General features: G+C 36.6%; 1 protein-coding gene and 3 long non-coding RNA genes across 4 annotated transcripts; all 4 read right to left on the bottom strand.

The window, feature by feature from the left end:
• Positions 1-219: 219 nt before the first annotated feature.
• On the bottom strand, positions 220-1,276 carry LOC123396018 (horcolin-like). Its single transcript, XM_045091047.1, has 3 exons — positions 1,175-1,276; positions 861-1,058; positions 220-736 (listed from the first exon to the last, which is right to left on the bottom strand). Exons 1-3 carry the CDS (start codon positions 1,175-1,177, stop codon positions 494-496), a joined length of 444 nt encoding a protein of 147 aa, XP_044946982.1. The 5' UTR covers positions 1,178-1,276; the 3' UTR covers positions 220-493.
• A 4,229-nt stretch (positions 1,277-5,505) lies between these two features.
• LOC123396019 lies at positions 5,506-6,569 on the bottom strand. Its single transcript, XR_006609886.1, has 3 exons — positions 6,458-6,569; positions 6,145-6,342; positions 5,506-6,019 (listed from the first exon to the last, which is right to left on the bottom strand). It is a non-coding gene; the product is annotated as an uncharacterized LOC123396019 (long non-coding RNA).
• A 4,219-nt stretch (positions 6,570-10,788) lies between these two features.
• On the bottom strand, positions 10,789-11,839 carry LOC123396907. The gene is made up of 3 exons (XR_006609935.1): positions 11,745-11,839; positions 11,431-11,628; positions 10,789-11,305 (listed from the first exon to the last, which is right to left on the bottom strand). It is a non-coding gene; the product is annotated as an uncharacterized LOC123396907 (long non-coding RNA).
• A 4,222-nt stretch (positions 11,840-16,061) lies between these two features.
• LOC123396654 lies at positions 16,062-17,139 on the bottom strand. The gene is made up of 3 exons (XR_006609921.1): positions 17,028-17,139; positions 16,715-16,912; positions 16,062-16,589 (listed from the first exon to the last, which is right to left on the bottom strand). It is a non-coding gene; the product is annotated as an uncharacterized LOC123396654 (long non-coding RNA).
• Positions 17,140-24,233: the final 7,094 nt, after the last annotated feature.

Raw genomic sequence — 24,233 nt, forward strand, 5'->3', positions numbered from 1 at the left:
TAAAAGTTTGGAAAAGGCAAACATCCAACATATCCATTAAGTTTGTCTTTTAGGACTTGAATAGCCGAGAGAAATCAAATTTCTTTCTTGGAAGAATCCCGTGCCCAATTATTATACTTTATATCATATACAGAAGTATTTGTTTTAACTGTAAATACAATGTGAAAGTCAGATGGATCTTTTTCACAAGACAAAAAACAATATTCTCTTGAGAACAACTAAAGGGGATGTGGTTACTTATTCATAAGTCGTGCTTATTAGCACTAGATATTACAAGCGACATAGATTTTCACACAAATGACATACTCGTACATTCCCTTACTTGGGAGGGATTCAAGACATGGCATATCATGGCATGGGAGGCATATATAATAATTCTGCCAGCTAACAAAGGTGTCCCTGATTTATTTCACCAACACACAATAATAGTAGTAGCACGTAGGCCTCACGGGCTATTCCTTATAGCGGAAGTAACTCGATGGATGATGATGGATCATGGAAGAACGTAGATTCCAATGGCATCAATTAGATCCCCAACACGTCCAAAGAAACCGGTGATCTGGCCGCCATGAGTCACTGGGACATGAAAGGAACCCCCGGAACCAGCAATACCACATTCTATAGTCTGTCCATTGTTTGTAACAAATTTGAGAGACGTCACTATTGACGACACACTACCCCATCTACCATAGGTTCCTGAAATTTCAGTCACATATTCCGTGTCTTCAAGGTCCAACTGTGTAAAACAACAATCAAGCATTTTTCTAATTACAGTTAGGACTTCATATGGCGATAAGGGTTACTTACATATATAAATTGTATATATTAGGTATCTTATAAGGTTAAGCTGATTCACACACCGTGTGCTTGTTCCCACTAGGAGCTCCCCATACACCCTCTACATGCTGATCCCCGGCATGATCCTCATATGTAAACTTGATGGAGTGGATTGCGTCTGCACCAGAAATTTCCACCCGGGCTAGTTGGTGGGGAGCGTGTCTGACGTCGCGAGGCTGGCCTCCGACTCCACCCCATAGACCAATCTTCACAGGCTTGCTCTGCAAGCATCATCACACAGATGTAAAATCACACAAAGTATGGAATGTATACATACATGCATGTAATGGAAAATTGGAAGTAAGAATAATGTGCATGAGTGTGTGTCAGTGTGTACCATGATGAAGCTAGTTCAACACAAATGAAAGTTTAAGTGGTGGTAGTAGTAGAAAGGTATATATGGAGTATGAGGGACTTATGGACGCCATGCAGAGAGAAGCACCCTATATATAGTCAAGCGCATGAACAATCCACTACCTAGCATGGTTAACAATTGCATGCTACCTAGGTTTTAGTAAGTACTAAAACAAGGCGAAGTGTGAATGCCAAAGACGAGATATAGCATGCCAAATTCCTTAAGAATGAGTTAGTTAGCCAGCACACCAGTTGTCAATTGGAGTTGTTACATGTGCACATCTAGTGAGCTCACATTGTTGACATCACAAAATGCTTCAATCTATATCATGCATCTATAAAAAAGGGTTGAGATTAATTTTGTAGGAAAACAATTCAATAATGAAGTGTGCACGCGTGGACATTCCATGAGCCCACATGGATGACATCAAGATATGATTACCTATCATTAGCAATAAGATATGTTGAACTAAAAACTGCCATAATTCAGTTATTCCAGCTTGCATGCTCATTCGCTTTTATGGATTTCCGTAGACATATGATGAAAATATCCCCATTCTATGACATGTATTATTTACATTATTTTTGATTTTTTTTGTTCCTTTGCCCTTTTCTGTAGGGGGGAGGGGGCATCAAATATTTGGATTTTGATGACCGCAATGATTTGCATCCAGAGAAGGTCAAATGTAAGTAGTGATTGATTACTAGTATAAGAGGCCGACATTGTACTATAAAACATGAGTTGACTAGTAGGATGTTAAGGGTGAACATGCAAGGGTTGAGACTGACGACCTAAAAAATACATTTCTCGTTATCATCAATAGGAAAAGGTGAAAATAATAACAAATGTTGTGGGGATGCGTGAACATAATTTGAGCCCACACTTATGACATCAAGAAACTATTATTTTTCATTATCGATGTGACATCCCACACTATAAAACTAACATCTCTCACTTGGTCGAGTCCCACAAGCTAACTCATTTTTTAGATTTCAACAGTTGTGTTAGAAGAACATCGTGAGATAAATCTATGCCATGCACTCCCTTCATCCTTTTTTACATGAAATATATTAACTTACAAAATCTATTTTATTTGTAATTCAGTAAATGGTTCTTGACCTTTATGAGGCTCTTCCAAAAGCAAAAAATTGATTCGTTTAGTTTTCTTTCGCGAACATCAAAGTAACAAATTTACATTCATAACCAACCACGAAATAAACACGTACACCGATAAAATTCAGTTTCTTTAATGGTACAAATCGAATAAATTTAGTACTAGTACTTTTCGTCGACACACGACCCACATCTCGAATGTGATTCCTTTTATGTCTTGCATGAGAAAGCAAGGTTAGATCAAGGATATATTATTCATGAAAGATGGTACACACGAATGGTTGAACATCAGTTGGGAACTGTATTGATTAGTGATTGATTACTAGTATAAGAGGCCTGTATTGTACTATTAAACATCAGTTCACCAGTAGGACATTAAGGGTGAACATGCAAGAGTTGACATTGATGACCTTTGAAAATACATCTCTCATTATCATCAATAGAAAAACGTAAAAATAATAGCTAATGGTGTGGCGATACGTGAACATATTTTGGGCCCACACTTAAGACATCCAAAAACTATTATTTTTCATCATCGATGTGACATGCCACACTACAAAACTAACATCTCTCACTTATTGGAGGCCCGCAAGCTAACTCATTTTTCTAGATTTGAACAAACGTATTAGAAGAAAATCATGAGGTAAATCTATGCCATGTAGTCCATTCATTCTTTTTTACATGAAATATATCAATATACAACATCTAATTGCTTTGTAATTCATTAAATGGTTCTTGACCTTTAGGAGGCTCTTCCAAAAGAAAATAAAATTGATCCATTCATTATTATTTCACACACATTGAAGTAACAAATTAACATTCATAACCAACCACAAAATAAACTAGTACACCGGGAAAATTCAGTTTCTTTAGCAGTACAAACGGAATACATTTGTAAGCAGTACTTTTCGTCGACGCACGACCAACATGTCGGATGGTCTTCCTTTTGTGTCTTGCATGCGAAAGCAAGGGCACATCAGTAATATATTATTGCCGACAGATGGTACATACGTATGGTTATAAAGCTACGAGAAGTATTAAAACCCCATTTTACACCCGAAAGCCTCCTATCCGCAGTCTATTTTTCCTCATAGAATGCTTCTTATAAAGGACATATATTATCACAAAAAAATCTAACCGATTGATTATTCCCAATAGTGAACACTACAACTTGAATGAAAGTGTTCTCAATCTTAATGCGGATCTCACAAAAGTGCAAATCATTTTGTCTCGGTGTGGCATATGTGAAAGAAAAAATAAATTTAAATTCAAATCTAACCATAGTCCAAACGATTACATGAAAAAACATATTCTCTAGGGATACACCCGTGACGGTATCGATTTTACACAACCCGCACAATGAACATCCTGGATAGGTCATCTTACCGATCTTGCATCCGAAAGACATGTCAAATCATGAGCATCTTGTAGATGGTATGTACGTGCAGTTGGAAATGGAATATATGATTCACGAGTCCCAACAGTAAAGAATCATGACTCAATGCACGAGCCCTTAACTTCATGAAACACAACCATATGTTAGTTTGTCTTTAACATGCGATGCGTGAAAACAAACTGCATGCATATGCAATGACAAAACAAAAAAGTACGCAAAAAAAATATTTTCATGATTTTTTAGTGGTACACTCAGGATGAGTTTATTTGCAAAACTTTGGACAAGACAAACATCCAACATATCCATTAAATCCGTCTTTCGGCTCTAGAATCTACCTAGCCAAGAAAAAAATGAATTTCTTTATTTGAAGAATCCAGCGCCCATTTCTTATACTTTATATCACATAAAGAAGTTTTTGTTGTACAATGTAAAAAATGGACCTTTTTCACAAGACAAAAATAGGATTCCCTAGAGAGCAACTCAGGGGGATGTGGTTAACAATTGCATGCTAGCTAGTTTTAGTAAATAATAACATAAGGCGAAGTGTGAATTCCAAAGACGAGATATAGCATGCCAAATTCTTTAAGAGTGGGTTAGTTAGCCAGTACACCGGTTGACAATTGGAGTTGTTACACGTGGACATCTAGTGAGCTCACATTGTTTACATGACAAAATGTTCCTATCTATATCGTGCATCTAGAAAAAAAGGTTGAGATAATTTTGTAGGAAAACAGTTCAATAATGATGTGTGCACGCATGGACATTCTATGAGCCCCCTTGCATGACAACAAGATATGATTACCTCTCATTAGCAATAAGATATGTCGAACTAAAAAGTACCATACTTCTGTTATTCCAGTTTGCATGCCCATTCGGTTTTGTGGATTTCCATAGACATGTGATGGAAATATCCCCATTCGTCTATGCCATGTATTCTGTACATTCTTTTGAAAAAATGATTTTTTTCCTTTTGTCCTACTTTGTAGGGGGCGGGGCATTAAATATTTGGATTTCGATGTCCGGAATAATTTTTATGTGTGGAAGGACTCGAAGAATACCGTAACTGTTATTACGGACGGTCATGTTAGTTACCCGTGTGCAATAGTCTAATAGGCTAATTAATCCAAATATGGCGATTCACTAGAAGGATCGCACATTTTGCAAACGATAATCCCATTAGTATTCAATGCGACCGCGGTGAGTTGCATCCAGAGAAGGTGAAATGTAAGTAGTGATTGATTACCAGTATAAGAGGCCGGCATTGTACTATAAAACATTAGTTGACTAGTAGGACATTAAGAGTGAACATGCAAGGGTTGACACTGATGACCATAAAAAATACATCTCTCTTTATCATCAATAGAAAAAGGTGAAAATATATGATTCATGTGTCCCAACAGTAAAAACTCATGACTGAATGCATGAGTCTTTAACTTCATGAAACACAACCACCAGTTAGTTTGTCTTTAACATATGTGTGAGAAAAAAAATTAGATGCATATGCAATGGCAAATAAAAAATACGCACAAAAAGATTTTCATGATTCTTTAGTGGTACACTCAAGACGAGTTTATTTGTAAAATTTTGGAAAAGAAAAACATCCAACATATCCATTAAGTCTGTCTCTCGGGACTTGAATCTACCTAGCCGAGAGAAATCAAATTTCCTTTTTTGAAGAATCATGTGCCCAATTATTATACTTTATATCATATATAGAAGTATTTGTTTTAGCTGTAAATAGAAAGTGGAAGTCAGATGGATCTTTTTCACAAGACAAAAAACAATATTCTCTTGAGAATATCTATAGGGGATGTGGTTACTTATTCATAATTCGTGCTTATTAGCACGAGATATTACAAGAGACATAGATTTTCACACAAATGACATACTTGTACATTCCCTTACTTGGGAGGGATTCAAGACATGGCATATCATGGCATGGCAGGCATATATAATAATTCTGCCAGCTAACAAAGGTGTCCCTGATTTATTTCAACAACACACAATAATAGTAGTAGCACGTAGGCCTCATGGGCTACTCCTTATAGCGGAAGTAACTCGATGCATGATGATGGATCATGGAAGAACATAGATTCCAATAGCGTCAATGAGATCCCCAACACGTCCAAAGAAACCGGTGATCTGGCCGCCATGAGTCACTGGGACATGAAAGGAACCCCGGAACCAGCACTACCACATTCTATAGTCTGTCCATTGTTTGTAACAAATTTGAGAGACGTCACTATTGACGACACACTACCCCATCTACCATAGGTTCCTGAAATTTCAGTCACATATTCCGTATCTTCTAGGTCCAACTGTGTAAAACAACAATCAAGCATTTTTATAATTTACAGTTAGGACTTCATATGGCGATAAGGGTTACTTACATATATAAATTGAATATATTAGGTATTTTATAAGGTTAAGCTGATTCACACACCGTGTGCTTGTTCCCACTAGGAGCTCCCCATGCACCCTCTACATGCTGATCCCCGGCATGATCCTCATATGTAAACTTGATGGAGTGGATTGCGTCTGCACCAGAAATTTCCACCCGGGCTAGTCGGTGGGGAGCGTGTTTGACGTCACGAGGCTGGCCTCCGACTCCACCCCATAGACCAATCTTCACAGGCTTGCTCTGCAAGCATCATCACAAGATGTAAAATCACACAAAGTATGGAATGTATACATACATGCATGTAATGGAAAATTGGAAGTAAGAATAATGTGAATGAGTGTGTGTCAGTGCGTACCATGATGAAGCTAGTTCAACACAAATGAAAGTCTAAGTGGCGGTAGTAGTACAAATGTATATGTGGAGTATGAGGGACTTATGGACACCATGCAGAGAGGAGCACTCTATATATAGTCAAGCGCATGAACAATCCACTACCTAGCATGGTTAACAATTGCATGCTAGCTAGGTTTTAGTAAGTACTAAAACAAGGCGAAGTGTGAATGCCAAACACGAGATATAGCATGCCAAATTCCTTAAGAATGAGTTAGTTAGCCAGCACACCAGTTGTCAATTGGAGTTGTTACATGTGCACATCTAGTGAGCTCACATTGTTGACATCACAAAATGCTTCAATCTATATCATGCATCTATAAAAAAGGGTTGAGATTAATTTTCTAGGAAAACAATTCAATAATGAAGTGTGCACGCGTGGACATTCCATGAGCCCACATGGATGACATCAAGATATGATTACCTATCATTAGCAATAAGATATGTTGAACTAAAAACTGCCATAATTCAGTTATTCCAGCTTGCATGCTCATTCGCTTTTATGGATTTCCGTAGACATAAGATGAAAATATCCCCATTCTATGACATGTATTATTTACATTATTTTTTATTTTTTTTGTTCCTTTGCCCTTTTCTGTAGGGGGGAGGGCGGCATCAAATATTTGGATTTTGATGACCGCAATGAGTTGCATCCAGAGAAGGTCAAATGTAAGTAGTGATTGATTACTAGTATAAGAGGCCGACATTGTACTATAAAACATGAGTTGACTAGTAGGATGTTAAGGGTGAACATGCAAGGGTTGAGACTGACGAGCTAAAAAATACATTTCTCGTTATCATCAATAGGAAAAGGTGAAAATAATAACAAATGTTGTGGGGATGCGTGAACATAATTTGAGCCCACACTTATGACATCAAGAAACTATTATTTTTCATTATCGATGTGACATCCCACACTATAAAACTAACATCTCTCACTTGGTCGAGTCCCACAAGCTAACTCATTTTTTAGATTTCAATAGTTGTGTTAGAAGAACATCGTGAGCTAAATCTATGCCATGCACTCCCTTCATCCTTTTTTACATGAAATATATTAACTTACAAAATCTAATTTATTTGTAATTCAGTAAATGGTTCTTGACCTTTATGAGGCTCTTCCAAAAGCAAAAAAAATTGATTCGTTTAGTTTTCTTTCGCGAACATCAAAGTAACAAATTTACATTCATAACCAACCACAAAATAAACGCGTACACCGATAAAATTCAGTTTCTTTAATGGTACAAATGGAATAAATTTATTACTAGTACTTTTCGTCTGACACACGACCCACATCTCGAATGTGATTACTTTTATGTCTTCCATGAGAAAGCAAGGCTAGATCAAGAATATATTATTCGCGAAAGATGGTACACACGAATGGTTGAACATCAGTTGGGGTCTGTATTGATTAGTGATTGATTACTAGTATAAGAGGCCTGTATTGTACTATTAAACATCAGTTGACCAGTAGGACATTAAGGGTGAACATGCAAGAGTTGACATTGATGACCTTTAAAAATACGTCTCTCGTTATCATCAATAGAAAAACGTAAAAATAATAGCTAATGGTGTGGCGATACGTGCACATATTTTGGGACCACACTTAAGACATCCAAAAACTATTATTTTTCATCATCGATGTGACATGCCACACTGCAAAACTAACATCTCTCACTTATTGGAGGCCCGCAAGCTAACTCATTTTTCTAGATTTGAACAAACGTATTAGAAGAACATCATGAGGTAAATCTATGTCATGTAGTCCATTCATTCTTTTTTACATGAAATATATCAATATGCAACATCTAATTGCCTTGTAATTCATTTAATGGTTCTTGACATTTAGGAGGCTCTTCCAAATGAAAATAAAATTGATCCATTCATTATTCTTTCACACACATTGAATTAACAAATTTACATTCATAACCAACCACAAAATAAACTAGTACACCGGGAAAATTCAGTTTCTTTAGCGGTACAAACGGAATACATTTGTAAGCAGTACTTTTCGTCGACGCACGACCAACATGTCGGATGGTCTTCCTTTTTTGTCTTGTATGCGAAAGCAAGGGCACATCAATAATATATTATTGCCGACAGATGGTACATACGTATGGTTATAAAGCTACGAGAAGTATTAAAACCCCATTTTACACCCGAAAGCCTCCTATCCGCAGTCTATTTTTCCTCATAGAATGCTTCTAATAAAGGACATATATTATCACACAAAAATCTAACCGATTGATTATTCCCAATAGTCAACACTACAACTTGAATAAAAGTGTTCTCAATCTTAATGCGGATCTCACAAAAGTGCAAATCATTTTGTCTCGGTGTGGCATATTTGAAAGAATTTTTTTTTCAAATCTAACCACAGTCAAAACGATTACATGAAAAAACATATTCTCTAGGCATACACCCGTGACAGTATCGTTTGTACTATTTTACACAACCCGCACAATGAACATCATGGATGGGTCATCTTACCGATCTTGCATCCGAAAGACATGTCAAATCATGAGCATCTTGTAGATGGTATGTACGTGCAGTTGGGAATGGAATATATGATTCACGAGTTCCAACAGTAAAGAATCATGACTGAATGCACGAGCCCTTAACTTCATGAAACACAACCATATGTTAGTTTGTCTTTAACATACGATGCGTGAAAACAAATTACATGCATATGCAATGAAAAAACAAAAAAGTACGCAAAAAAAATATTTTCATGATTTTTTAGTGGTACACTCAGGATGAGTTTATTTGCAAAACTTTGGACAAGACAAACATCCAACATATCCATTAAATCCGTCTTTCGGCTCTAGAATCTACCTAGCCAAGAAAAAAAATGAATTTCTTTATTTGAAGAATCCAGCACCCATTTCTTATACTTTATATCACATAAAGAAGTTTTTGTTGTACAATGTGAAAAATGGACCTTTTTCACAAGACAAAAATAGGATTCCCTAGAGAACAACTCAGGGGATGTGGTTAACAATTGCATGCTAGCTAGTTTTAGTAAATAATAACATAAGGCGAAGTGTGAATTCCAAAGACGAGATATAGCATGCCAAATTCTTTAAGAGTGGGTTAGTTAGCTAGTACACCGGTTGACAATTGGAGTTGTTACACGTGGACATCTAGTGAGCTCACATTGTTTACATGACAAAATGTTTCTATCTATATCGTGCATGGATAAAAAAATGTTGAGATAAACTTTGTAGGACTACAATTCAATAACGATGTGTGCACGCATGGACATTCTATGATCCCCATGCATGACAACAAGATATGATTACCTCTCATTAGCAATAAGATATGTCGAACTAAAATGTACCATACTTCTGTTATTCCAGTTTGCGTGCCCATTCGGTTTTGTGGATTTCCATACACATATGATGGAAATATCCCCATTTGTCTATGCCATGTATTCTGTACATTCTTTTGAAAAAATGACTATTTTTTCCTTTTGCCCTAATTTGTAGGGGGCGGGGCATCAAATATTTGGATTTCGATGTCCGGAATAATTTTTATGTGTGGAAGGACTCGAAGAATACCATAACTGTTATTACGGACGGTCATGTTAGTAACCCGTGTGCAATAGTCTAATAGGCTAATTAATCCCAATATGGCGATTCACTAAAAGGATCGCGCATTTTGGAAACGATAATCCCATTAGTATTCAATGCGACCGCAATGAGTTGCATCCAGAGAAGGTGAAATGTAAGTAGTGATTGATTACCAGTATAAGAGGTCGGCATTGTACTATAAAACATTACTTGACTAGTAGGACATTAAGGGTAGACATGCAAGGGTTGACACTGATGACCTTAAAAAATACATCTCTCGTTATCATCAATAGAAAAAGTTGAAAATATATGATTCATGAGTCCCAACAGTAAACACTCATGACTGAATGCATGATTCCTTAACTTCATGATACACAACCATCAGTTAGTTTGTCTTTCACATACGTGCGAGAAAACAAATTACATGCATATGCAATGTCAAAATAAAAAGTACGCACGAAAAGATTTTGATGATTCTTTAGTAGTACACTCACGACGAGTTTATTTGTAAAAGTTTGGAAAAGACAAACATGAAACATATCCATTAACTCTGTCTTTTAGGACTTGAATAGCCGAGAGAAATCAAATTTCTTTCTTGGAAGAATCATGTGCCCAATTATTATACTTTATATCATATATAGAAGTATTTGTTTTAACTGTAAATACAATGTGAAAGTCAGATGGATCTTTTTCACAAGACAAAAAACAATATTCTCTTGAGAACAACTAAAGGGGATGTGGTTACTTATTCATAAGTCGTGCTTATTAGCACTAGATATTACAAGCGACATAGATTTTCACACAAATGACATACTCGTACATTCCCTTACTTGGGAGGGATTCAAGACATGGCATATCATGGCATGGCAGGCATATATAATAATTCTGCCAGCTAACAAAGGTGTCCCTGATTTATTTCACCAACACACAATAATAGTAGTAGCACGTAGGCCTCACGGGCTACTCCTTATAGCGGAAGTAGCTCGATGGATGATGATGGATCATGGAAGAACATAGATTCCAATGGCATCAATTAGATCCCCAACACGTCCAAAGAAACCGGTGATCTGGCCGCCATGAGTCACTGGGACATGAAAGGAACCCCCGGAACCAGCAATACCACATTCTATAGTCTGTCCATTGTTTGTAACAAATTTGAGAGACGTCACTATTGACGACACACTACCCCATCTACCATAGGTTCCTGAAATTTCAGTCACATATTCCGTGTCTTCAAGGTCCAACTGTGTAAAACAACAATCAAGCATTTTTATAATTTACAGTTAGGACTTCATATGGCGATAAGGGTTACTTACATATATAAATTGTATATATTAGGTATTTTATAAGGTTAAGATGATTCACACACCGTGTGCTTGTTCCCACTAGGAGCTCCCCATACACCCTCTACATGCTGATCCCCGGCATGATCCTCATATGTAAACTTGATGGAGTGGATTGCGTCTGCACCCGAAATTTCCACCCGGGCTAGTCGGTGGGGAGCGTGTCTGACGTCACGAGGCTGGCCTCCGACTCCACCCCATAGACCAATCTTCACAGGCTTGCTCTTCAAGCATCATCACACAGATGTAAAATCACACAAAGTATGGAATGTATACATACATGCATGTAATGGAAAATTGGAAGTAAGAATAATGTGCATGAGTGTGTGTCAGTGTGTACCATGATGAAGCTAGTTCAACACAAATGAAAGTTCAAGTGGTGGTAGTAGTACAAAGGTATATATGGAGTATGAGGGACTTATGGACACCATGCAGAGAGGAGCACCCTATATATAGTCAAGCGCATGAACAATCCACTACCTATCATGGTTAACAATTGCATGCTAGCTAGGTTTTCGTAAGTACTAAAACAAGGCGAAGTGTGAATGCCAAAGACGAGATATAACATGCCAAATTCCTTAAGAATGAGTTAGTTAGCCAGCACACCAGTTGTCAATTGTAGTTGTTACATGTGCACATCTAGTGAGCTCACATTGTTGACATCACAAAATGCTTCAATCTATATCATGCATCTATAAAAAAGGGTTGAGATTAATTTTGTAGGAAAACAATTCAATAATGAAGTGTGCACGCGTGGACATTCCATGAGCCAACATGGATGACATCAAGATATGATTACCTATCATTAGCAATAAGATATGTTGAACTAAAAACTGCCATAATTCAGTTATTCCATCTTGCATGCTCATTCGCTTTTATGGATTTCCGTAGACATATGATGAAAATATCCCCATTCTATGAGATGTATTATTTACATTATTTTTGATTTTTTTGTTCCTTCGCCCTTTTCTGTAGGGGGAGGGGGGCATCAAATATTTGGATTTTGATGACTGCAATGATTTGCATCCAGAGAAGGTCAAATGTAAGTAGTGATTGATTACTAGTATAAGAGGCCGACATTGTACTATAAAACATGAGTTGACTAGTAGGATGTTAAGGGTGAACATGCAAGGGTTGAGACTGACGACCTAAAAAATACATTTCTCGTTATCATCAATAGGAAAAGGTGAAAATAATAACAAATGTTGTGGGGATGCGTGAACATAATTTGAGCCCACACTTATGACATCAAGAAACTATTATTTTTCATTATCGATGTGACATCCCACAGTATAAAACTAACATCTCTCACTTGGTCGAGTCCCACAAGCTAACTCATTTTTTAGATTTCAACAGTCGTGTTAGAAGAACATCGTGAGATAAATCTATGCCATGCACTCCCTTCATCCTTTTTTACATGAAATATATTAACTTACAAAATCTAATTTATTTGTAATTCAGTAAATGGTTCTTGACCTTTATGAGGCTCTTCCAAAAGCAAAAAATTGATTCGTTTAGTTTTCTTTCGCGAACATCAAAGTAACAAATTTACATTCATAACCAACCACGAAATAAACACGTACACCGATAAAATTCAGTTTCTTTAATGGTACAAATGGAATAAATTTATTACTAGTACTTTTCGTCGACACACGACCCACATCTCGAATGTGATTCCTTTTATGTCTTGCATGAGAAAGCAAGGTTAGATCAAGAATATATTATTCATGAAAGATGGTACACACGAATGGTTGAACATCAGTTGGGAACTGTATTGATTAGTGATTGATTACTAGTATAAGAGGCCTCTATTGTACTATTAAACATCAGTTCACCAGTAGGACATTAAGGGTGAACATGCAAGAGTTGACATTGATGACCTTTAAAAATACATCTCTCATAATCATCAATAGAAAAACGTAAAAATAATAGCTAATGGTGTGGCGATACGTGGACATATTTTGGGCCCACACTTAAGACATCCAAAAACTATTATTTTTCATCATCGATGTGACATGCCACACTACAAAACTAACATCTCTCACTTATTGGAGGCCCGCAAGCTAACTCATTTTTCTAGATTTGAACAAACGTATTAGAAGAAAATCATGAGGTAAATCTATGCCATGTAGTCCATTCATTCTTTTTTACATGAAATATATCAATATACAACATCTAATTGCTTTGTAATTCATTAAATGGTTCTTGACCTTTAGGAGGCTCTTCCAAAAGAAAATAAAATTGATCCATTCATTATTATTTCACACACATTGAAGTAACAAATTAACATTCATAACCAACCACAAAATAAACTAGTACACCGGGAAAATTCAGTTTCTTTAGCAGTACAAACGGAATACATTTGTAAGCAGTACTTTTCGTCGACGCACGATCAACATGTCGGATGGTCTTCCTTTTGTGTCTTGCATGCGAAAGCAAGGGCACATCAATAATATATTATTGCCGACAGATGGTACATACGTATGGTTATAAAGCTACGAGAAGTATTAAAACCCCATTTTACACCCGAAAGCCTCCTATCCGCAGTCTATTTTTCCTCATAGAATGCTTCTTATAAAGGACATATATTATCACAAAAAAATCTAACCGATTGATTATTCCCAATAGTGAACACTACAACTTGAATGAAAGTGTTCTCAATCTTAATGCGGATATCACAGAAGTGCAAATCATTTTGTCTCGGTGTGGCATATGTGAAAGAAAAAATAAATTTAAATTCAAATCTAACCATAGTCCAAACGATTACATGAAAAAACATATTCTCTAGGGATACACCCGTGACGGTATCGATTTTACACAACCCGCACAATGAACATCCTGGATAGGTCATCTTAGCGATCTTGCATCCGAAAGACATGTCAAATCATGAGCATCTTGTAGATGGTATGTACGTGCAGTTGGAAATGGAATATATGATTCACGAGTCCCAACAGTAAAGAATCAAGACTGAATGCACGAGCCCTTAACTTCATGAAACACAACCATATGTTAGTTTGTCTTTAACATGCGATGCGTGAAAAAAATTACATGCATATGCAATGACAAAACAAAAAAGTACGCAAAAAAATATTTTCATGATTTTTTAGTGGTACACTCAGGACGAGTTTATATGCAAAACTTTGGACAAGACAAACATCCAACATATCCATTAAGTCCGTCTTTCGGCTCTAGAATCTACCTAACCAAGAAAAAAATGAATTTCATTATTTGAAGAATCCAGCGCCCATTTCTTATACTTTATAACACATAAAGAAGTTTTTGTTGTACAATGTAAAAAATGGACCTTTTTCACAAAACAAAAATAGGATTCCCTAGAGAACAACTCAGGGGGATGTGGTTAACAATTGCATGCTAGCTAGTTTTAGTAAATAATAACACAAGGCGAAGTGTGAATTACAAAGACGAGATATAGCATGCCAAATTCTTTAAGAGTGGGTTAGTTAGCCAGCACACCGGTTGACAATTGGAGTTGTTACACGTGGACATCTAGTGAGCTCACATTGTTTACATGACAAAATGTTTCTATCTATATCGTGCATCTAGAAAAAAAGGTTGAGATAAATTTTGTAGGAAAACAGTTCAATAATGATGTGTGCACGCATGGACATTCTATGAGCCCCCTTGCATGACAACAAGATATGATTACCTCTCATTAGCAATAAGATATGTCGAACTAAAAAGTACCATACTTGTGTTATTCCAGTTTGCATGCCCATTCGGTTTTGTGGATTTCCATAGACATGTGATGGAAATATCCCCATTCGTCTATGCCATGTATTCTGTACATTCTTTTGAAAAAAATGATTTTTTCCTTTTGTCCTACTTTGTAGGGGGCGGGGCATTAAATATTTGGATTTCGATGTCCGGAATAATTTTTATGTGTGGAAGGACTCGAAGAATACCGTAACTGTTATTACGGACGGTCATGTTAGTTACCCGTGTGCAATAGTCTAATAGGCTAATTAATCCAAATATGGCGATTCACTAGAAGGATCGCACATTTTGCAAACGATAATCCCATTAGTATTCAATGCGACCGCGGTGAGTTGCATCCAGAGAAGGTGAAATGTAAGTAGTGATTGATTACCAGTATAAGAGGCCGGCATTGTACTATAAAACATTAGTTGACTAGTAGGACATTAAGGGTGAACATGCAAGGGTTGACACTGATGACCATAAAAAATACATCTGTCTTTATCATCAATAGAAAAAGGTGAAAATATATGATTCATGTGTCCCAACAGTAAAAACTCATGACTGAATGCATGAGTCTTTAACTTCATGAAACACAACCATGAGTTAGTTTGTCTTTAACATATGTGTGAGAAAAAAAAATTAGATGCATATGCAATGGCAAATGAAAAATACGCACAAAAAGATTTTCATGATTCTTTAGTGGTACACTCAAGACGAGTTTATTTGTAAAATTTTGGAAAAGAAAAACATCCAACATATCCATTAAGTCTGTCTCTCGGGACTTGAATCTACCTAGCCGAGAGAAATCAAATTTCCTTTTTTGAAGAATCATGTGCCCAATTATTATACTTTATATCATATATAGAAGTATTTGTTTTAGCTGTAAATAGAAAGTGGAAGTCAGATGGATCTTTTTCACAAGACAAAAAACAATATTCTCTTGAGAACAACTATAGGGGATGTGGTTACTTATTCATAATTCGTGCTTATTAGCACGAGATATTACAAGAGACATAGATTTTCACACAAATGACATACTTGTACATTCCCTTACTTGGGAGGGATTCAAGACATGGCATATCATGGCATGGCAGGCATATATAATAATTCTGCCAGCTAACAAAGGTGTCCCTGATTTATTTCAACAACACACAATAATAGTAGTAGCACGTAGGCCTCATGGGCTACTCCTTATAGCGGAAGTAACTCGATGCATGATGATGGATCATGGAAGAACATAGATTCCAATGGCGTCAATGAGATCCCCAACACGTCCAAAGAAACCGGTGATCTGGCCGCCATGAGTCACTGGGACATGAAAGGAACCCCCGGAACCAGCACTACCACATTCTATAGTCTGTCCATTGTTTGTAACAAATTTGAGAGACGTCACTATTGACGACACACTACCCCATCTACCATAGGTTCCTGAAATTTCAGTCACATATTCCGTATCTTCAAGGTCCAACTGTGTAAAACAACAATCAAGCATTTTTATAATTTACAGTTAGGACTTCATATGGCGATAAGGGTTACTTACATATATAAATTGAATATATTAGGTATTTTATAAGGTTAAGCTGATTCACACACCGTGTGCTTGTTCCCACTAGGAGCTCCCCATGCACCCTCTACATGCTGATCCCCGGCATGATCCTCATATGTAAACTTGATGGAGTGGATTGCGTCTGCACCAGAAATTTCCACCCGGGCTAGTCGGTGGGGAGCGTGTTTGACGTCACGAGGCTGGCCTCCGACTCCACCCCATAGACCAATCTTCACAGGCTTGCTCTGCAAGCATCATCACAAGATGTAAAATCACACAAAGTATGGAATGTATACATACATGCATGTAATGGAAAATTGGAAGTAAGAATAATGTGAATGAGTGTGTGTCAGTGCGTACCATGATGAAGCTAGTTCAACACAAATGAAAGTCTAAGTGGCGGTAGTAGTACAAATGTATATGTGGAGTATGAGGGACTTATGGACACCATGCAGAGAGGAGCACTCTATATATAGTCAAGCGCATGAACAATCCACTACCTAGCATGGTTAACAATTGCATGCTAGCTAGGTTTTAGTAAGTACTAAAACAAGGCGAAGTGTCAATGCCAAAGACGAGATATAGCATGCCAAATTCCTTAAGAATGAGTTAGTTAGCCAGCACACCAGTTGTCAATTGGAGTTGTTACATGTGCACATCTAGTGAGCTCACATTGTTGACATCACAAAATGCTTCAATCTATATCATGCATCTATAAAAAAGGGTTGAGATTAATTTTGTAGGAAAACAATTCAATAATGAAGTGTGCACGCGTGGACATTCCATGAGCCCACATGGATGACATCAAGATATGATTACCTATCATTAGCAATAAGATATGTTGAACTAAAAACTGCCATAATTCAGTTATTCCAGCTTGCATGCTCATTCGCTTTTATGGATTTCCGTAGACATAAGATGAAAATATCCCCATTCTATGACATGTATTATTTACATTATTTTTTATTTTTTTTGTTCCTTTGCCCTTTTCTGTAGGGGGAGGGCGGCATCAAATATTTGGATTTTGATGACCGCAATGAGTTGCATCCAGAGAAGGTCAAATGTAAGTACTGATTGATTACTAGTATAAGAGGCCGACATTGTACTATAAAACATGAGTTGACTAGTAGGATGTTAAGGGTGAACATGCAAGGGTTGAGACTGACGAGCTAAAAAATACATTTCTCGTTATCATCAATAGGAAAAGGTGAAAATAATAACAAATGTTGTGGGGATGCGTGAACATAATTTGAGCCCACACTTATGACATCAAGAAACTATTATTTTTCATTATCGATGTGACATCCCACACTATAAAACTAACATCTCTCACTTGGTCGAGTCCCACAAGCTAACTCATTTTTTAGATTTCAACAGTTGTGTTAGAAGAACATCGTGAGCTAAATCTATGCCATGCACTCCCTTCATCCTTTTTTACATGAAATGTATTAACTTACAAAATCTAATTTATTTGTAATTCAGTAAATGGTTCTTGACCTTTATGAGGCTCTTCCAAAAGCAAAAAAATTGATTCGTTTAGTTTTCTTTCGCGAACATCAAAGTAACAAATTTACATTCATAACCACCCACAAAATAAACGCGTACACCGATAAAATTCAGTTTCTTTAATGGTACAAATGGAATAAATTTATTACTAGTACTTTTCGTCTGACACACGACCCACATCTCGAATGTGATTACTTTTATGTCTTCCATGAGAAAGCAAGGCTAGATCAAGAATATATTATTCGCGAAAGATGGTACACACGAATGGTTGAACATCAGTTGGGGCCTGTATTGATTAGTGATTGATTACTAGTATAAGAGGCCTGTATTGTACTATTAAACATCAGTTGACCAGTAGGACATTAAGGGTGAACATGCAAGAGTTGACATTGATGACCTTTAAAAATACATCTCTCGTTATCATCAATAGAAAAACGTAAAAATAATAGCTAATGGTGTGGCGATACGTGCACATATTTTGGGACCACACTTAAGACATCCAAAAACTATTATTTTTCATCATCGATGTGACATGCCACACTGCAAAACTAACATCTCTCACTTATTGGAGGCCCGCAAGATAACTCATTTTTCTAGATTTGAACAAAGTATTAGAAGAACATCATGAGGTAAATCTATGTCATGTAGTCCATTCATTCTTTTTTACATGAAATATATCAATATGCAACATCTAATTGCTTTGTAATTCATTTAATGGTTCTTGACATTTAGGAGGCTCTTCCAAATGAAAATAAAATTGATCCATTCATTATTCTTTCACACACATTGAATTAACAAATTTACATTCATAACCAACCACAAAATAAACTAGTACACCGGGAAAATTCAGTTTCTTTAGCGGTACAAACGGAATACATTTGTAAGCAGTACTTTTCGTCGACGCACGACCAACATGTCGGATGGTCTTCCTTTTTTGTCTTGTATGCGAAAGCAAGGGCACATCAATAATATATTATTGCCGACAGATGGTACATACGTATGGTTATAAAGCTACGAGAAGTATAAAAACCCCATTTTACACCCGGAAGCCTCCTATCCGCAGTCTATTTTTCCTCATAGAATGCTTCTAATAAAGGTCATATATTATCACACAAAAATCTAACCGATTGATTATTCCCAATAGTGAACACTACAACTTGAATAAAAGTGTTCTCAATCTTAATGCGGATCTCACAAAAGTGCAAATCATTTTGTCTCGGTGTGGCATATTTGAAAGAATTTTTTTTTCAAATCTAACCACAGTCAAAACGATTACATGAAAAAACATATTCTCTAGGCATACACCCGTGACAGTATCGTTTGTACTATTTTACGCAACACGCACAATGAACATCATGGATGGGTCATCTTACCGATCTTGCATCCGAAAGACATGTCAAATCATGAGCATCTTGTAGATGGTATGTACGTGCAGTTGGGAATGGAATATATGATTCACGAGTCCCAACATTAAAGAATCATGACTGAATGCACGAGCCCTTAACTTCATGAAACACAACCATATGTTAGTTTGTCTTTAACATATGATGCGTGAAAACAAATTACATGCATATGCAATGAAAAAACAAAAAAGTACGCAAAAAAAATATTTTCATGATTTTTTAGTGGTACACTCAGGATGAGTTTATTTGCAAAACTTTGGACAAGACAAACATCCAACATATCCATTAAATCCGTCTTTCGGCTCTAGAATCTACCTAGCCAAGAAAAAAATGAATTTCTTTATTTGAAGAATCCAGCACCCATTTCTTATACTTTATATCACATAAAGAAGTTTTTGTTGTACAATGTGAAAAATGGACCTTTTTCACAAGACAAAAATAGGATTCCCTAGAGAACAACTCAGGGGATGTGGTTAACAATTGCATGCTAGCTAGTTTTAGTAAATAATAACATAAGGCGAAGTGTGAATTCCAAAGACGAGATATAGCATGCCAAATTCTTTAAGAGTGGGTTAGTTAGCTAGTACACCGGTTGACAATTGGAGTTGTTACACGTGGACATCTAGTGAGCTCACATTGTTTACATGACAAAATGTTTCTATCTATATCGTGCATGGATACAAAAATGTTGAGATAAATTTTGTAGGACTACAATTCAATAACGATGTGTGCACGCATGGACATTCTATGATCCCCATGCATGACAACAAGATATGATTACCTCTCATTAGAAATAAGATATGTCGAACTAAAATGTACCATACTTCTGTTATTCCAGTTTGCGTGCCCATTCGGTTTTGTGGATTTCCATACACATATGATGGAAATATCCCCATTTGTCTATGCCATGTATTCTGTACATTCTTTTGAAAAAATGACTATTTTTTCCTTTTGCCCTAATTTGTAGGGGGCGGGGCATCAAATATTTGGATTTCGATGTCCGGAATAATTTTTATGTGTGGAAGGACTCGAAGAATACCATAACTGTTATTACGGACGGTCATGTTAGTAACCCGTGTGCAATAGTCTAATAGGCTAATTAATCCCAATATGGCGATTCACTAAAAGGATCGCGCATTTTGCAAACGATAATCCCATTAGTATTCAATGCGACCGCAATGAGTTGCATCCAGAGAAGGTGAAATGTAAGTAGTGATTGATTACCAGTATAAGAGGTCGGCATTGTACTATAAAACATTAGTTGACTAGTAGGACATTAAGGGTAGACATGCAAGGGTTGACACTGATGACCTTAAAAAATACATCTCTCGTTATCATCAATAGAAAAAGTTGAAAATATATGATTCATGAGTCCCAACAGTAAACACTCATGACCGAATGCATGATTCCTTAACTTCATGATACACAACCATCAGTTAGTTTGTCTTTCACATACGTGCGAGAAAACAAATTACATGCATATGCAATGTCAAAATAAAAAGTACGCACGAAAAGATTTTGATGATTCTTTAGTAGTACACTCACGACGAGTTTATTTGTAAAAGTTTGGAAAAGACAAACATGAAACATATCCATTTACTCTGTCTTTTAGGACTTGAATAGCCGAGAGAAATCAAATTTCTTTCTTGGAAGAATCATGTGCCCAATTATTATACTTTATATCATATATAGAAGTATTTGTTTTAACTGTAAATACAATGTGAAAGTCAGATGGATCTTTTTCACAAGACAAAAAACAATATTCTCTTGAGAACAACTAAAGGGGATGTGGTTACTTATTCATAAGTCGTGCTTATTAGCACTAGATATTACAAGCGACATAGATTTTCACACAAATGACATACTCGTACATTCCCTTACTTGGGAGGGATTCAAGACATGGCATATCATGGCATGGCAGACATATATAATAATTCTGCCAGCTAACAAAGGTGTCCCTGATTTATTTCACCAACACACAATAATAGTAGTAGCACGTAGGCCTCACGGGCTACTCCTTATAGCGGAAGTAGCTCGATGGATGATGATGGATCATGGAAGAACATAGATTCCAATGGCATCAATTAGATCCCCAACACGTCCAAAGAAACCAGTGATCTGGCCGCCATGAGTCACTGGGACATGAAAGGAACCCCCGGAACCAGCAATACCACATTCTATAGTCTGTCCCTTGTTTGTAACAAATTTGAGAGACGTCACTATTGACGACACACTACCCCATCTACCATAGGTTCCTGAAATTTCAGTCACATATTCCGTGTCTTCAAGGTCCAACTGTGTAAAACAACAATCAAGCATTTTTATAATTTACAGTTAGGACTTCATATGGCGATAAGGGTTACTTACATATATAAATTGTATATATTAGGTATTTTATAAGGTTAAGATGATTCACACACCGTGTGCTTGTTCCCACTAGGAGCTCCCCATACACCCTCTACATGCTGATCCCCGGCATGATCCTCATATGTAAACTTGATGGAGTGGATTGCGTCTGCACCCGAAATTTCCACCCGGGCTAGTCGGTGGGGAGCGTGTCTGACGTCACGAGGCTGGCCTCCGACTCCACCCCATAGACCAATCTTCACAGGCTTGCTCTGCAAGCATCATCACACAGATGTAAAATCACACAAAGTATGGAATGTATACATACATGCATGTAATGGAAAATTGGAAGTAAGAATAATGTGCATGAGTGTGTGTCAGTGTGTACCATGATGAAGCTAGTTCAACACAAATGAAAGTTTAAGTGGTGGTAGTAGTACAAAGGTATATATGGAGTATGAGGGACTTATGGACACCATGCAGAGAGGAGCACCCTATATATAGTCAAGCGCATGAACAATCCACTACCTAGCATGGTTAACAATTGCATGCTAGCTAGGTTTTCGTAAGTACTAAAACAAGGCGAAGTGTGAATGCCAAAGACAAGATATAGCATGCCAAATTCCTTAAGAATGAGTTAGTTAGCCAGCACACCAGTTGTCAATTGTAGTTGTTACATGTGCACATCTAGTGAGCTCACATTGTTGACATCACAAAATGCTTCAATCTATATCATGCATCTATAAAAAAGGGTTGAGATTAATTTTGTAGGAAAACAATTCAATAATGAAGTGTGCACGCGTGGACATTCCATGAGCCAACATGGATGACATCAAGATATGATTACCTATCATTAGCAATAAGATATGTTGAACTAAAAACTGCCATAATTCAGTTATTCCATCTTGCATGCTCATTCGCTTTTATGGATTTCCGTAGACATATGATGAAAATATCCCCATTCTATGAGATGTATTATTTACATTATTTTTGATTTTTTTGTTCCTTCGCCCTTTTCTGTAGGGGGGAGGGGGGCATCAAATATTTGGATTTTGATGACCGCAATGATTTGCATCCAGAGAAGGTCAAATGTAAGTAGTGATTGATTACTAGTATAAGAGGCCGACATTGTACTATAAAACATGAGTTGACTAGTAGGATGTTAAGGGTGAACATGCAAGGGTTGAGACTGACGACCTAAAAAATACATTTCTCGTTATCATCAATAGGAAAAGGTGAAAATAATAACAAATGTTGTGGGGATGCGTGAACATAATTTGAGCCCACACTTATGACATCAAGAAACTATTATTTTCATTATCGATGTGACATCCCACACTATAAAACTAACATCTCTCACTTGGTCGAGTCCCACAAGCTAACTCATTTTTTAGATTTCAACAGTCCTGTTAGAAGAACATCGTGAGCTAAATCTATGCCATGCACTCCCTTCATCCTTTTTTACATGAAATATATTAACTTAAAAAATCTAATTTATTTGTAATTCAGTAAATGGTTCTTGACCTTTATGAGGCTCTTCCAAAAGCAAAAAATTGATTTGTTTAGTTTTCTTTCGCGAACATCAAAGTAACAAATTTACATTCATAACCAACCACGAAATAAACACGTACACCGATAAAATTCAGTTTCTTTAATGGTACAAATGGAAAAAATTTATTACTAGTACTTTTCGTCGACACACGACCCACATCTCGAATGTGATTCCTTTTATGTCTTGCATGAGAAAGCAAGGCTAGATCGAGAATATATTATTCGCGAAAGATGGTACACACGAATGGTTGAACATCAGTTGGGGCATGTATTGATTAGTGACTGATTACTAGTATAAGAGGCATGTATTGTACTATTAAACATCAGTTGACCAGTAGGACATTAAGGGTGAACATGCAAGAGTTGACATTGATGACCTTTTAAAATACATCTCTCGTTATCATCAATAGAAAAACGTAAAAATAATAGCTAATGGTGTGGCGATACGTGCACATATTTTGGGACCACACTTAAGACATCCAAAAACTATTATTTTTCATCATCGATGTGACATTCCACACTACAAAACTAACATCTCTCACTTATTGGAGGCCCGCAAGCTAACTCATTTTTCTAGATTTGAACAAACGTATTAGAAGAATATCATGAGGTAAATCTATGTCATGTAGTCCATTCATTCTTTTTTACAAGAAATATATCAATATACAACATCTAATTGCTTTGTAATTCATCTAAAGGTTCTTGACATTTAGGAGGCTCTTCCAAAAGAAAATAAAATTGATCCATTCATTATTCTTTC

The sequence above is a fragment of the Hordeum vulgare genome, chromosome 5H (genome assembly GCF_904849725.1).
Source record: "Hordeum vulgare subsp. vulgare chromosome 5H, MorexV3_pseudomolecules_assembly, whole genome shotgun sequence".
Lineage (NCBI taxonomy): Eukaryota > Viridiplantae > Streptophyta > Magnoliopsida > Poales > Poaceae > Hordeum > Hordeum vulgare.